The following is a 16,900-nucleotide window of genomic DNA, read 5'->3' on the forward strand; positions in this document are numbered from 1 at the left end:
ACCTCCCCCGGCCCCGCGGGTACTGTCTGTACCCGTACCCAGCCAACAAATTTACAAAGCCATCCGCGACCCGGGTACCCCGGGTACGGGTACATACCGGCCGGGTACGGGTACATGGATCCGACTGATATGATCGGGTCTGATCTGAGTGATCGGAAAGGGAAGCGAAGTGCTGCCTAGCACATGCATGCACTGCATGCACATGCATGCAGTGCATGCAGGAGCTATCGATATATCCAGTATCCTGCACAGACGCGTAGATCTACGTCAAAGAGTCCGACTTTCCCGACGACTCAAATCGACCGGGATCATCTGGTCGTGCTGATTGTGTTTGGTGTTTTCAAGGCCCAAGCCAACGAAAGCTGGACGATCATCTTGACTTGACTTGATAGGGCAAGGAGGAAGGTGGAAGGCTCTTCAGTTCTGCTTCAGTCTGCACTACTCTTGTCAGAGTGCCGGTACCACCTACCGGTACTGTAGTTTCAAGTAGGATTGTAGAATGAAGGGTGGTCGATTGCCGCCTGGTAACACCTTCAAATCTGCCGAAGTATGTTTTTTTAATTTTTTTTCTTCCACGCGACCGCACAAAGTACTCAACGGCTTGTGTTTTGGTTGCTGCAGCTCAACGTGTCATGGAACCGTTTCACGAAATCACTTTCTGTTGCTGTTGAGGACTACCTCACTGCCAAACGAGTAAGTGGATTTGCTCTTCCTGTCAATCAAAATTGTCATTTTGTGGCGGGGAAGTGGAACAGCTCAAGACGTACTTGAATACAAGTGGGACCGTCTCGGACTGCATGCACATGTACATGTACATGTTCTACAGTTTGCCTGCTTGTTGTCAATCTTGTCTATCAAATCCCAGTGCTAGGTGTTTGGTCTGTAGAGAGGCCTGGAGGATGATAACGGAGGAGTAGAATGTACTGGGGGAGACGTTGGTTCGGTTGTTTGTTTGTGTAAAAATTCAAAATTAATCCAGCACCCAACGGACAAATCGTACGTGCAGCAGGCGTTGAACTCTTGTCCTCTAGATCACGACTACGGTTGAGTCTGCATTTGCTTTTTGTCCAGTAGATCTACGTTCGATGTTATAACTGTGCTGAGCACGCGTAATCCATGTCGCGTCTTGTAACCACACTCCTCCTGGCCAGTCATGGTCATGCCACAGACACATGCAAACAGATCTAGCCAAGGTCACCATAATGGCCATGTCAGTGAAGCTTGCCACTCGAGTCACATTCGTGCACGCAGGAGCCTGGACTGACTGTCAGGTTTTCAGGAAGTAGCGGTGATAATCTTGCTAACACCTTGATACATGTGTGGCATGCTTGGAGGAAGCCCGTGGCCACCAGCTGTTTGTTTCTAGTGCCACACCTGTCAGGTTGAACATGCACGTTCTATCTCGTGATGTAAATAATTTAATTGTGCACTGTACCAGCACTGGTATGAGAGTGATGAGATAAACTGTGGCTTCATGAAGTTCATCTGAAGAGAGACATCCTGGTTCTCTGTAATTATATCCGCATGGCGCTCCCGGAGACGATATACAGTTTAGCATCACGGATTTCGGTTTGCGAACTGGAAGTGCGATCAATCGCACTTTTTCTCAGAAAACCAGTCAGAGCACGAATCACGGGTCCGTGTCATGAAGTTACTTTCTTGTACTATCTGCACATACATGTACATGTAGGTATGACTTGTCAACATCATCAAGAGTACACAGCCCCAAGAGTGTCTAACTGCCTGCACACCATCTATCCAGCTCTGCGACCGCAGAACTTCACATCACGTGACATGGTTCACGAAAGGCGACGCTGGCAAACAGTGCAAGGTGACCACAAGAGAGCTGAACCCAAAGCATCTATCAGACATAATTTGTACAATTTTGTCATGTGATGGGAAGTTCTGCCGTTGCAGACCCCATAGCTGGAGTTGCACGCTCTTGACACAGGGTTCTAGCCAGGTCACAATAGTGTGTGTGTGTGGGGGGGGGGGGGGGGCAGGGGAGACAGTACCCCCAAACCCATTTTCCAAAATTGTCTTTCCATGCAAAATGCACCGCACAGGGGGGGGGGGGGGGGGGGTTGAACCCCCGACTTCACTCCAGACAAGTGTGCCTTTATGAACCCTCTGTTACTGACTATCGACTGCATTTTCGTTGAATGGCATAAAAAACACAAAAATCGACAAATGAGTAGGGGCGACACTTTTTAACGGGAGGGCTCTCAGGGGGCGCTGCGCCCCCTACTCCACTTTGTCTAGAATCCTGCTTGATGTCATGCAAGCGAAATATATTTGCTAATCCTTACCGCAACGCGAATTTCGTCACTGAGTTCAACTTTCATCAGCAAATAAATAAACTCCCGAGTCAACGTGGGTTCACTCTGACCACAGCGACTTGCAGTCCGAGGAAGCTGAGACGCTCCATTCCTCCTTTATTCCCAATCGAACTCGCGCACTTCCACCGAAACTGGGTGACTGCGCCCTACTAGATGGCGATTTGTATGCAAAATGTCACTAAAAGTGCCAGTTCGTTCTTATAAAAAGCACGGATGACCGCGATTGGCCCATATATTGTAGTCTTTTAGACGCTGATTTGACTGGTTTTGGTCCGAGAATGCTGCGATGCAGCGTTCCTCCTTTATTCCCAATCGAACATGATTGAACAACCGGTCACGTGCTCCTGCGTGCCAAAGTCACCTGGTCACCGCGCCAGCAGGCGACAACTTTCACACCAAGGTTCAATTCGTTTGACTGGCATGCACCCCAAAAAGGTCAAACAGGCTGTAAGGCGTACCCTGCAGGCGCTAGGCTGGGCACGGTGACTGGTGTACGCAGAAGCACGTGACCGCTTGTTCAACCATGTTCGATTGGGAATAAAGGAGGAACGCTGCATCGCAGCATTCTCGGACCAAAACCAGTCGACTCAGCGTCCAAAAGACTACAACATATGTAGCGCTTTTAGTGACATTTTGCATACAAATCCCCATCTAGTATGGGGCGCAGTCACCCAGTTTCGGTGGAAGTGCGCGAGTTCGATTGGGAATAAAGGAGGAATGGAGCGTCTCAGCTTCCTCTAACTTCCCCTTTTACTGCGCACATCCGTTTTCCACAAAAAATATTCGGATAGGCGAGGGAACCGGGTAATCGAACACACATACTGTATGTATGCATGACATATGCTGTAAATCGGTTAGCAACGACTTTCTTCCGGATTGCGAGGGATCCGCATCAAAGAGGACCGGATAAGCGAGGTCTGACTGTACCAGAAGGGTCCAGTCACTACTAGCGTATGTGCCACCTTTAATACTGTGGAGGGAGACTACCCAAATGAGTATGCATTCGTACCGCGGCATCTGGATCTAAAGGACCAATCTACCCTAAAACGAAGCAGGGGTCCATCAATGGCCATCAGGGAGTCGTAGCATCACCCGGGGTCAGAATCCGGAAGGTTTTTGCTCTCCATTCAGTAGAGCCTACATGTTCGAGGTGTGCAGCCCTGCTGAAACGCGCCGTAGATTACATCTCTGGACCCGGCAGAACCACTGCCCCTAGCGGTGTGTGTGAAAAGAAACGGAGGACATATATCCATATCAAAGTGACCAGAGTGGCATTCCATCCGCTCGAAGAGGCAGGTGCATACATTGCACTTGAGGAATTAAATAATACAATCATGTACATCATCATCATCAGGGAGTAACTTAGTAAAAAAATTAAAAAAATTACGATTCCCTGATGTACATGCAGTAGCCCCACTTGAACATGCCCGGCTCTGACCCGGCTCTGACCCGGTTGCAAGAACTGCGCCAGGTACACGTGTACCCGGTTGGTTTGAAATCCTAGAGGCTAGAACAGACACTGTTAGTGGTGGTGTGCATATTGAGACAACGCCGGAGTGGAGAAGTTTCTGGGAAACCCAGCGGTTGACAAGTCTACACAAAAGGCTGAACATATTCCTGCTACGGAATGAAAGCAGAAAGTCCGTCGTGTGTTACATGAGTGGAGGAAAGCTGTTTTGCTACCTCTGTAATCATGGTAATCAGGTAGTTGACCAGTCGTAAAAGAGAGGGGCAGAGATGGAGAGAGACATCACAATGGCTTTTGTGCATGCGGACAATCCAGATAATATATTTTTCCGTAAGAAGTAGCGGGTGTCTCCACCCAACTACTTTCTACAGTGGAAGCTGCGAGATACCCTCAAAGTTAATTCTCACTATTTTTCCCATTGTCACTTTCCATTTGTGTGGCCGTATGTGCGTTCTGTTTGTTTCCAATGGTGCAGCTTGAGCTCTCCCACAATATCAGCACATGGCAGCAATGGATGTTTCACCTGCCGCTTCGATCACTACTGATCGCCTCACTGCCGTTCCTGACCTATCTCCTTTTCTTCGCCAACTACACAGTGCTGCGGCATTACTCGGGCCTGGATAGCATCATAGCCCCCAATGTGCACATACTGCCTAAGCTAGAACAGATGCTATGCTTTGGCTACCTGCCCCACCGGGTGTTGTCCTCGTTCGCCCATCCCCTGTTCGACGTCCTCGCCGCCATCCCGTACCTCATACATTTCCCGTTGCCCTTTCTCTACTTTTTCTGGCTGTGCATGCGACGGCAGCACCTGGTGCTGCAATACACCTGGTTGGCCGGATGGCTGAACCTCACCGCTGTCATTATCCAGTTTGTCTTCCCCACTGCTCCGCCATGGTTTGCGGACTCGGCCGTGTTCGACAACTCCAACCGGCTGATCAGCTCACTGCCCAACGAGGCAGCATTTCAACGCACCGACGCCATACTGGGCATAGACATATTCCATGGGATATATTCCAAGTCGCCCGTCAAGTTCGGCGCCTTCCCGTCGTTGCACGTCGCCTGGCCGGCGCTGATAGCTGCATTCGAGCCACCGTTCGGATTCTCACTGGCCGCCTTGCACGTCGTGTGGATCACATTAGCGGCGCTCTACTCCACCCATCACTATCTTGTTGACGCTCTCGGCGGCGTTTGCCTTGTTCTCCTGCTCAAGTACTGCGTCAGAATCACCAATCCGTTCGTCTTCAGTACACGCACGATACACCGGTGGACAGTCGCCGAGAGAATCTAGACTTGTACTCAAATTTCCTCCTCCTCCCCCCCCCCCCCTCCGTCTCTTACTTACTCAGTACGTGCCTCTGTACTCACATAATGGCACCCTTATCCAACCCCGCACCACATCATACTAGTATGTGCCCCGTCGTCAATCATTCCATAATAATATTTCTAGTATTTCAAATTAGCGTCACAGAACAGATTTTTTTCTACCCAGCCATTCGGGATTCCAAAGTCAGTAAAGAACTAAATACTTTTGCATGCGGCATCAACCATACCTAATTATGAAATAGAATCCATGCTATTTATTATACTTGAATTGTTTGCAGGCAACCTGCCTACACTCAAGAGAGCACTGCATTTCACACAAATCCATTGGTATCGTTACAACGTTTCGGTCTGCTATTTATTATCACTATATTAATCATGGTCGTTCATGATTGACTTATGTTGTAGTGTCAGCTGTTTGTTCAAGTTTTTGTTACCATTGGCTATTTACGATTACCACTGTGCGTGTGACTATCTGATGGGTGTCAAGCCCCACAGTACATTACCCGACATGTGCTCTCTGCTCGTGTGATTCAGGCCAGGGTTGCTTTGTGCCGCTTCTGGTAAAGGTGGAAGCAGAAAGCCGTACGACTCCCTGGTTGGAAGGGAGATCATGAGCGAGTGGCCAGTGTTGGTGTGTGTATCACTATGTGTAGATGGGTGAGTGAGTGGCCAGTGTTGGGTGTGTATATGTGTAGATGCATGACTGGGGATGCCTCATCTCTCTTCACTTTGGTAATTCATCGTACGCGGCCCATATCCCTTGAAGGCCATTTTATTGGCCTTTTAGGGGCTCCACCTTTTCAATACTGTACATGCAGTGTGATATGCTGCAGTATGGAGTGCAGGCACTGGCAGCACTGAGCAGTGCAAGTATGAGATGTTGTTAGGCTTGAATAGCCCATACAAAAACGGTATAAACAACAACTCTTGCCCATCTCAAAACCTCAAGCCATACCAACAAGAGTTCATAACCCATGCCCGGGGGTTATGAACTCTTGATACCAAGATATCCAGCCTCGTACTAGTCGTAGATCTACGTCGACGTACTGGTACATGGCATGATAGACTCTCTGTTCATCAAAAGTCTCTTGTCTCTTGACTCTTGTGACCATGGTGACGTTGTGTTCAGATCAGGCCAGGGAGTAGTAAAAATACTACTCCCTGGTTCAGATCATGTGCGTGTACGACCTGGTCATGGCCTGGGTCACGATTTGGAATTCTGACATGTCACATGACAATCGACATGGCAACAGCGAATCCTAGCGCGACTTGCCGTGCTTTGAATCAGCCACTGAAGACCTGTGCACATGTGAGCGCTTGCAGGTCTCCGATTGAATCGGAGCACGCCTAGGCGTGCTCCGATTCAGCCATCGTGCAATGCATGTCAGAAATGGTATCAAAGCATTCGTACTCGGACTCAAGTGCTAGAATCGGAGCCCTCCGCGCTAGCGCGCGTCGGGCTCCGATTCCGCACTTTCGTCCTCGTACTCATGCTCGATTCCATACGTCAATCTACTCACGGTGGACTTTGACGTCACCATAATCATTGAATGTGAACTGCAATTTCACTTCAATCAGTGTATTTTCCATAAATTGTTGAACTCATTGCACTGCTGTGATTCTTCTCTGAGTCGTTGCTGCATCCTGGTCTTGTGAAGGAGAGTTAGTAATAGTGTGCTGGAGAATTATGTGTAGTATTCATGCTGATGATGAGCTCGGCGCTGCCGGCGTTGGAGATCCAGCGCCGGTTGAACGTCGTGACTCAATGGCATTGCAGCAGAAGTGTCGCAAATGTACCAAACCAGCCTTGATAGCTGTGCGAACCAAGGAATGCTTCTGCCAGTAAGTAACTGTTGATTACAGATAAATATAAATTCATTATTGTTGGGCCAGGCCTCCCTGATTGCTGTGCAAGAAAGGAAATTTGTGAATTCCCTTCACTTTCAATTTCTCTTCAAAAGTTCACAACTTCACCATAATCTCTCTTTGTCACAAGGAAAAGAGTTGTGAGTGAAAGACGTAAAGGTTGGAGTCATTTGGTTATGTATTACAGAAATCTTTCTGGACTCCGCGGGTTATTGCTGTGGCATCTTTTCGCTTTGCTAAAATGATAGGAACATTCATTAATTTTATTTACAAAAGTATTCGTATCTGTGGGCTGCAATTTACAAGTACATGTATGTTCAGCGAGGCAAAGTCAATTACTTTCACTGCCAGTACTTGTACAAGGGACACGTGCACAGTATAATTCTATGGAGAGTCTTGATTTAGGCTATGGCCTGTGTAGAATCCAGAAATACAAAATAAATACAAATATGCATAAGTCTGAGGGACTGAAACATACACAATTAATACAAATAAATATAGGGTATTTATCAGTAGAAGGAGTTGTACTGTATGATAAGCTACAATGAAACAGTTTATTGTAAACTTCCCTGGATATGATATAAAATTTAAAAAAAGGACCAAAAGTGTACAAGTTATCCGTTTTGTCCAACACTAAGCAGACGATGATGATGAGATCATGAAATTCAACGACCTGATGCTTAGCTGCATCACGTCTAGAATGCGCAAACCAGCAGCCTTCCAACTTGGAACATCAGTCGGTTTTGTGCTAATTGTTGCACACTTTTGACTAAACAGTATTAACCGTTAGTGTTGGACAAAACGGATAACTTGTAAACTTTTGGTCCTTTTTTAAATTTTAATCCTTGGCTCTCCATCCGTGGATATGATATAATATGGGATATATTTTGAACTTGGATGGTGAGCCCATGTACTAGTAATCATGGATAAAAAGGAAGGACAATATATTACGAGTTATGACTAACTGTCCCACAAAGTAACCAGATTATATACAGTCAGCGAGTGCGGTTGTTGGTTTGCGCCTCGTAGATGTGTTTTGACGTTGCGGGTCAGTCCCGACGATGGGTGACTGGCCCGAAACGTGGTAATTTTTCAACATCACAAGAGAATATTCAATGCAGCACATGTGCAGATTGTGAATGGCAACTGAATGGAGCGATTGTCAGTTGACAAACACCCTTTTGTTTGATAATGTAGTTGCGTGATGTCCACAAATTCCTTTTTATCCATGAGATATATTAAAAGTGCCATTTTTGAGGACCCTGCCGTATGCTACACCAGTTATTTGGCCTCGGATACACAGTAGCTCAGCTATACCTGATACAGATCTCTGTAGCCCTTTGGAGGTATGCAGTACTGAGGTATGACGAGTAGGGATCTGTTGCAGCGAATGCTGATCTTTTCACGTCGTATCATGACACGTATTGTCCCCGGGGAAAATCGCAGAAAAAATCCCAGAATTTGCGGTGTAATTTGCGGGTAAACATGGCATAATTTGCGGTAAATATGCGGTGAATATTGATATGCGGCAAGTTTGCAGTCAAGCGCAGAGCAGGGTGCTTTCAGCGCCACCGGTGCACCACAGTGACCGGGGAGCCTGTCATGTGCCATGTGTATGCTAGGGAGCGCGCGCCCTACACGTAGACTCTCTACTTGACCAGTTTGTGACGTCAACGGCTCACAACGGTCAACCGAACAGTACACGGTGTGTACGTGTAGTGCAGCAAAAAGTTCAAAAAACGCGGGGAAAATCGCGGGAAAAAACGCGGCCGCGGAATCGCGATTTTCCCCGGGGACAGCACATACACGTATAAATCCTCATCTTGATCTCGTTGCCAGTCTTGCTTGCAAGCACTGTCAAGCGTTTATTACCCCGAGAGTGTGCAACTCTAGGCTATGGGGTCTGCGTCTCTGCGATGGCAGACCTTCACATCACGTGACCAACCTGTACACATTATTTGCGCCCTGTGCACGATTGACCCTGCTTTGGGTTCAACCAAGAGTACATAACCCCCCATGAGTGTGCAACTCCCGCATACTACAGTTGTGATTGGTGAAATCCGACCCGACGTGTGAATTTAGCGCCCTCAACTTGCACGGCCCTTGGCGCCCTGGAAGTGGTACGAATACGGCTGGACGCACACATGTACATGTACAGTGATGTAATCGGAACTGGTCCAGGATGCCAGCTTTGCACTTTGGGTTGGATATCAGTGAGCGCAACTGTAGTACCGTGGTGTCCCGGCAGAATTTCAGGTTGACGTCATTTGTATGATGCGATGCTCCTTGCACCAGTGATTTACGACAGTTGTGCGGGATGCCAATGGATCACGCGTGTTTCCTTGGTCTAGTTTGTACGGGATCAAATGGGGCCTTGTCCACCACATGTCCAGGACACTTCTGATAGCGTGTGTATACCGCAATACGTATTGCTTCATAAAAATGACGTCAACTTGAAATTCTGCCGGGACAGCGCCCATAGTCAAGTTGCACACTCTCTGTTGGTCCAGAGTGCAGCACTGATGGTTTGCCAGGCGTCCAGCCGCAGCCGGACCGGAACCAATGGCCACCGCTAACTACATTGCCTAGTCCCAGACTCAAATACTGTAATCTTTTTCTCTTCTTTTTGTTGCGTTGCTGCTGCTGGTGTATGCAGAGAATGTTTCCTGTTGCAATGCCGTCAGAAGTTCCGAACAACATTTGGCAAGGCCAGGCTTATCCACAAGGGAGATACGGTAAGGTTTTAGTCGTGTCACTAGTACTACGCCACTGTGCACATGTTGGGGCTTTGCTCATAATCACAGTGATACACAGGTGAATAGTAGCCAGGTGTTACGGGGACAAGCTATGCTGCGACATCACTGGTGAGAGAGGACCGCGTACCGCCATCGTTTAGAATGGTGTTGGCTTTGACCGGTTTAAGCCCATTACACACACACACACGCACACACACACACACTCACACACACACACACACACACACACACACACACACACACACACACACACGCACGCACACACACCCGCTCACACACACACATACATACACACACACACACGCTCTCACACACACACACACACACACACACACACACACACACACACACACACACACACACACACACACACACACACAGAGCACACGCTAGGCTCGGCACGGGAGGAATGAACCTACTCGGCTCCTTCCATTCCTGGTTCTTAAAGTAGTAAGCAGTGATCTGGTAGAAGTCCTCTTCTTCCATGTCAATGGCAGCATCCAGTGCAACATGCTCCTTGGACGTGCTGGATGAGGCCTGCACGCCCACGAACTTCTTTTTCTTTGCTGGACGACCACTCTGCACCGGATTTTCTCCCCCATCTCACATGACATACAAGGACTGATTTTGGGTTGCTTTAAGTTTAAGCCATTGGCGGGCAACCCGAGGCCTAGATGTTGCACTGGATGCAGCGATTGCACTGCACTCACTGGATGACGATGTTGAGCCGGTTGTAGAGACTTTTATTCATTTATTTATTTATTTTTTCAGCTAAATCTCAGAGCGTATGCATAGCAGCGCTGGTATGGGGAGCAACCCCAGAGATGAGGGCGATACCCAGCCATGGAAAAAGTACAAAAAAGAAAGGAGAGAGAAAAAAAAGAAATAAATGGAAAGAATGGAACAGGGAGGAAAGCAAAGCTCAGCCATTTTAAAAGACACTTTGGTAATACAATCGGTAATTACGTCGTATAGTTAAACACCTGTGAGTGCTGCAGGAAAACACAACTCACGGCAAACAACTTGACGAAACCGAGACGTGCTGTGGCAATGATGGGCGGCTAGACTTGATAGCTTGAGCCAGTCCGAATAGGAATGAAACAGAGGGGATTTCGTAAACTGGACAGTACGGGCTGCAGGTAGAGAGACTTGGCCCTTGTTGGTCGGCTCCGCACAAACCAGTCGTAGGGCAAAAGATGCATTGGGTCCTCTTTAAGTTTTGTTTTTTTAATCAGCATGTTGCTGTAGAGACTGCATCGACTAGAAAGGGGGCAAACATGAGCGAGACCATAGTGATGCAGGGGAGAAATCGCGAGGCAAGCAAAATTGAATTTTTTTAATAACTTTCGTTGGCAAACCTCGAACTTGTCTGCTATCGTGGTTGACAAACCACACCAGGCTATGTCATGTCACAGTAATGAAAGATTGGACAAATATACACAGAGAAAAACAGAGATGTACAATTGTGAGGCAGGTAACGGCAGTGAGGCTTCAGAGTTCCTAAATGTCTGGATGCTTTAAGGCAAATATGGTCAGCATGTTCGGACCATGTTAGCTGCGAGTCAAGAACGATTCCCAGGTGCTTATGAGACGTTACTATTTCCAGGGCCTGTGTACAGTTCGGGAACGTCAAAGGCACAGGTGGTGGAGATGCAGGAATATACAATACTTTCGTTTTCTGGACATTGGGCTGTAGCTTCCAGATTTTGCACTGAACTTGGTACGAGTGGCTCTACACGATGCACAAAGATACGTTGGATGAATTTCAGGGTCACCCAGACGTGTATCTGTGCTGTAGCAGCGAGCTGTGTCCACACTATAGTCCTTCACGAGGTACACTGACGCTACCCTACCAGAATATCTGCGATGCAGCTTGCCTGCACACAAGCGGCACAGCTGGGCAAGGTTTTCATGGGCTCCTCCATCCTGATGCATCAATAAATACACGACACGCGGTAGGGGTACGCAAAAAACTGTTCATGCTTTCAAGCTGATTCTTCTCAATGAGCAGCACAATAGCCTTACCTCCACGAGAAAACTTGTCGATGTTGTGGCAAAAGGCCAGAAACAAGGCTGAGTCACGTCAAGGTGTTCTATAACCAAAGTGAAAGCTGCTGTCACGAACTATCCAGGGCGGATCAAGAAGATGAGAGAGACGTGCAAAAAAGCCAAGGACAGCTCAAGCTCTGGATCGCGGCAAGGACATAACCTTACCTGGCGAACCGGATCGATTTTACCAATCTCTGGTTTAATAAGGCAAGGTTACCTGGTGGGTTTTGCTTGACGATCTGGCATCTTGTCCAACCACTTGCTCAAGAGCTGCACTGTGAGTAGTGGTGGTGCTTTCCTTTTGAGTACGACGCCGCTTAGCACTAGGAGCATCGTCTTGCTTGCTCACACTTCAAAGCATTCAAATGGCAGTATGTTTGGAGCTCCTGTTCCTTCAGACTTGCCCTCCTTGTTGCTGCAGGGCTGGGAATTTACATGTTGCACAAATGTGCCACGAAACCCCTCTTTTGATCGTGGCAATACATCCGTTTCCATGGCATGTCTTTATCAATGTTGTCTATCGACACAAAACTGATGGTGTCTAGCTGCATTTCAGCCTGAATTCCATTCCTCTGGCGTTGGTCAACCACATGCATTTTATACCGGCTGAACGTATCTCTGCTGGCGGTAATGCCCAGCCTTAGTGGGGTGGACATGCATCCTTTTCCATGGCATGTCTTTATCAATGTTGTCTATTGAGACAAAACTGACGCTGTCTAGCTGCATTTCAGCCTGAATTCCATTTCTCTGGCGTTGATCAACTACTTGCATCTTGTCCCGGCTGAACGTATCTCTGCTGGTCGTAATGCCCGGCCTTAGTGGGAAAGGACTTGTGAGCAGAGTTGGGCTTATGAGTTTCAGAGCTGTAGAGCATCACAGGGCTGCTGTTTGTGAGGGAGGGGGGGGGGGGGGGGGGGCATTCCATGTGTAGATTCTGAATGCTGTACCTGCTTTGCTGTCCTGTGAGCGATCCCGTCTCGATGCCTTCACTGAGACTATGAACATGTGTGTGTGTGTGTATGTGTGTGTGTGTGTGTGTGTGTGTGCGCGCGCGCGCGCGCGCGTGTGCGTGCGTGTGTGTGTGTGTACGCGTGTGCGTGTGCATGCATTTGACTTACATGTGTGTGACAGGCACTTCTAGCGTACTCTGGCGGGGTAGCTTCCTCCACACTGCTAGGTCTCTCCAAGGAGGTAAGTGGCAGGCGAGCAACATCGTTGCTGTAACCAACCTAACCTATCAACCCTGGTCTTGATCATTTATACAAGTTTTCCACGCATTTAAATTTCAGCCTCCCGGGGCTAAAACACATTTCGGCCGCATTTAAATTTCAGCCTGTACTGCTGCTGCCTGTATGCAATCTCACATAGAGCCTTCTAAACAAAAGTTTAGCCGCAGCAAATTTTAGGCTAAAGATGCTCAGGCCGATAATTGCCGAAAATAAATGTGCGCCGAATATTTGTTGACTTACGGTATCAGACACGTTGTGCAGTCAATCCGTACTCAATTTGCCTTCAAGCAGACCCGAGCTCCACACAAAAACCTACCAAGTGTGACCTTAGTATACTGAGGTTGTCACACCGTACAAACTTTGTTGCACTCTGCCACACGACTTTCCTTTCTCTGGCTGTAAAATCAAGGTGGGGCGCTCTCGCGAGAGGGGGCGCTCTGGCGGTATTTTACGGTAACTACAATCCCGCTGAATGAAATCCAGTCGCGTCGCTCAAGTTTGCGCCTGGTACCGTTTCGCAGCCCATTGCTCGCAGATCTAGGGCTGCGCAACGCCCGGCGTGTACTTGCCCGGCGTGTACTTGAGTGACGCGACTGGATTTCATTGAGCAGAACTGTAGTATGTCTCCATGAGTGACTGTATGTGCGTCACATGTATGTACATAGTGCTTGCTTGCAGGGTGATCTTCGTGTGTTCAATCTGTGTCCTGCATGTGTTCAGGGTCTCAGTGACGCTGAGCAACGCAAGCTGCGCTTTGTCCCGACTGTGTGTTATGTGGACGGTAAGTGGGTAGCTTTTGTAGGTAACAGTTACTGTACATGCAGAACATTTCGTCGGTCAATAATTGCGTCAAACTCCAAAGAAAGGGAGTTTGTGTGGTTGAAAATTTCGTCCATGGATCATAAGAGTGTACAGTCAGACCTCGCTTAATTAACCGCACACGTCCGTTTTCCACGAAAATATCCGGATAGGCGAGGGAACCGGTGTTCGGTACATCTGTAACCAGCTATTTTCTTCCTGATGGCGAGGGATCCGGATAAAAGAGGACCGGATAAGCGAGGTCTGACTGTATTAAAAATCTGGACAAATCGACATTAGTCTGGCATTTAATTTAGTCCAAAAACTCCTTGGACGAAAAAGATGAAATTAAAATTTCAGACGAATATTTCTGCTTATACAGTACTGGCTGTACAGTGTAGACAATGTACAGACCAGGGAGTTGATTGGGACACTTTCAGACAGCCTTTCATGAGCAAAGCGCTGCACGAATCCATCTCGTTTTAAGATAACAGTGAAACGTGTCTACGCCGACCGCTCATAGGACCTTTCGAAAAGTGATCGCTGCGTGCAGGTGGTTGCCTTATCCTGTGCTATTTGACTGGAAATAACGTCCCTTGGTCCTAGTTGCAGTGTCCTCTTGGACAGGCGGTTGCCTTATCAGAGTGGTCACCTTCTACTGTATCTTGACCTGCTGCATTTGTTTCATGGCCTGTTTGGCTGTTTGTTGTGCCCGTGCGATATAGAATCCTGCGTACACGGCTGGTCCGACAATGAGCGACGTCGAACGCTGGGTAGTGTGCACCGCGTGCTGTTGGACAGTGGCTTCCCGTTCTGTGTTCTGCCTCTTGAACTGGTACGGCCTTGAATTACTGGTAGTGGCATGTGCTTGTTCAGGTGACCCTTCTTCTGGATCATTGTACCGTATTTTACGGGCTCGGGGTCGTTCCTGTATATTAATTTTTTAATTTTTTACACCAATATCACTCCTGTCGCTTTTACATGCACAGTCAACCTTGCGAACAACGACCCTCGACTGGCCATGAGAAAAGTTTTGTTGTTCGCAAGTTGTGGTTACAATATAGTCGCAAGGTTTAGTATGCCGTCAAGTGGGTGTACTTACCATACTAGTTTATTGTTTCCAAGGTGCTTTATACTGAACAGTTGTTTCACCGTACAAAGTGTCTATGCAGGGCAGTCTAAATTATTTTTTATAGATATTTCTTCTACTCTGTGTTAAGACCCTAAGCTTGTGAGAACTAAGAGGGCGCTTGGCCTGTTGGGGTCCCCTAGCCTTGGTTGTATGTTGCACTCATGTTGTTTGGTTTGACCCGGACTGGAAGTAGTTTGTAGGGCTTTTCATGGCAAGTGCAACAGTGCGATGGCTACTGTAAAACATGATGAATATAACGAGGAAGTAAAACGTTTTAACGAGCGCCATTTCTTCATTATGATACATTCTGTTGAGCCTACTACAGTCCATTCATTGGAAACTGGCACCCTAACTTTTTGGTGTCTCTCTCACATAGTTGTAGATATCGTGAAAACAACAGTACATCCTGCATTGTGTGACCCGTGCAATTACTCCTTGCCACATTTGAGGCCAGAAAAGTCCAAGAAGAGGGAAATAGAAATTCAGCCAGGTTTTACAAAATTAGGACAGGTATGCCATGGCAAAATGCATGGAGAAGCAGATCCAAAACCCAGATTTTTGAGATTTAAAGTGGGTTTTTGATCCTCAATTCGGCCCAAATCCGACTTTCAAAAGCCAGCGGGCCAGTTTCCGATGAATGGACTGTAGTATACGACATCACATGTGTTGTGTGCGTATATGCCTGAAGACTGCAAGATCGTTAATGTATCTTCTCGCTAACCTATGGGTTTTGGACAATCGTTAAATTTGTGACTCGTTATAAACCTGTCTAAGCCGACCGCTCATGGGACCTTCGAAAAGTGGTCGCTGTGTGCAGGTGGTCGCCTTATCCAGGGTCATTGGACTTGAAATTGTACCCCTTGGTCCTGGTTGTAGTGGTCCTCTAGGACAGGTGGTTGCCTTATCAGAGTGGTCACCATGACAGGTTTTACTGTAACATGTCTTACGGTATGTATTCTCCCCGTGTGTATGTATGCTTCACTGTGTAGGTATTCTTCACTGTGTATGTATGCTTCACTGTGTAGGTATTCTGCGAGGACGGCAATATTGAGCAGTACTTTACACGCGCTGTAGTCAGTCCACAGCTACCGGACGCAGCGTCCGATGCGGCCGCCGCCGGTGCTGAGGAGGCGGGTGAGGAGCGCCACTGTCAGCAAGGCATCGAGCCAGTGCCGCTGCCGCCAGCACTTCCATCGGAGCGCTCCCGTCTTGTCGACTGCGTGGCGTCGTGCAAAAGCCTGACGGCGAAGGAAGACCTGGTGTCGACTCTTCGGTAAGCATACCTTCCCTCTGTCACTTGTGCAATGTTGATCATTGTGTGTTTGCTGGCATGAACAGCAGAGCTGGGTCTAGCGCAGGTCCAGGCAGCTGAAATCCAAACCATGGCGTAGATCTAACAGGTGGCAATTATAATCCAACCCCTGGTGTAGGTCTACACGGGTGGTATTTGAAATCCAATCCCTGGTGTAGGTCTACACGGGGGTAATTGAAATCCAACCCCATGACTGTCATTGTGTGTGCATTCTAGCAGTGTGATTGCTTGCATCTCTTGTGGCTGCTTTCTCCCGTTCAGAGCGCGCCTGCTGTCTGCCATCGCCGCCTGTGGTCACTTTGATTGGGTATGTAACAAAATAACTTTCCGTGTTCTCGTAGCTACAGTTGCGCTCGGTGAAATCCGACGCCCGAAGTGCACAACTGACGCCCTGGACCAGTTCCGATTACATCGTTGTATTTGTACGGGTGTACGTCCAGCCGCAATCGTGCCACTTCCAGGGCGTCAAAGGCGTGTGAGTTGAGGGCGCCAAATATTTCGCCGAGCGCAACTGTAGAATATCTACCGTATGAGTCGCCACTGTCCTTTGCTTGGATTTTTGTATCTGAGTTTAGTAATCAGTGGCATGTGTTTGCTTCTTCCAGTGCTTGTCTTGACACACCCA

At 47.9% G+C, this 16,900-nt stretch overlaps 2 protein-coding genes across 2 annotated transcripts in view; both read left to right on the forward strand.

The window, feature by feature from the left end:
- Positions 1–307: 307 nt before the first annotated feature.
- On the forward strand, positions 308–5,635 carry LOC135810534 (uncharacterized). Its single transcript, XM_065324030.1, has 3 exons — positions 308–547; positions 622–693; positions 4,283–5,635. The coding sequence occupies exons 1-3, from the start codon at positions 500–502 to the stop codon at positions 5,096–5,098; spliced, it is 936 nt and encodes a 311-aa protein (XP_065180102.1). The 5' UTR covers positions 308–499; the 3' UTR covers positions 5,099–5,635.
- Positions 5,636–6,692: 1,057 nt separating this feature from the next.
- LOC135810550 (cytoplasmic tRNA 2-thiolation protein 2-B-like) overlaps positions 6,693–16,900 on the forward strand; it is a 41,799-nt gene continuing 31,591 nt past the window's right edge. The window contains exons 1-7 of the mRNA XM_065324044.1: positions 6,693–6,975; positions 9,656–9,734; positions 12,936–12,995; positions 13,754–13,814; positions 14,557–14,666; positions 15,989–16,236; positions 16,537–16,582. Of these exons, the coding sequence (XP_065180116.1) occupies positions 6,821–6,975; positions 9,656–9,734; positions 12,936–12,995; positions 13,754–13,814; positions 14,557–14,666; positions 15,989–16,236; positions 16,537–16,582 (759 nt within the window). The 5' untranslated portion in view covers positions 6,693–6,820. The remainder of the gene's footprint in view (positions 6,976–9,655; positions 9,735–12,935; positions 12,996–13,753; positions 13,815–14,556; positions 14,667–15,988; positions 16,237–16,536; positions 16,583–16,900) is intronic.

The sequence above is a fragment of the Sycon ciliatum genome, chromosome 1, assembly GCF_964019385.1.
Source record: "Sycon ciliatum chromosome 1, ocSycCili1.1, whole genome shotgun sequence".
Taxonomy (NCBI): domain Eukaryota; kingdom Metazoa; phylum Porifera; class Calcarea; order Leucosolenida; family Sycettidae; genus Sycon; species Sycon ciliatum.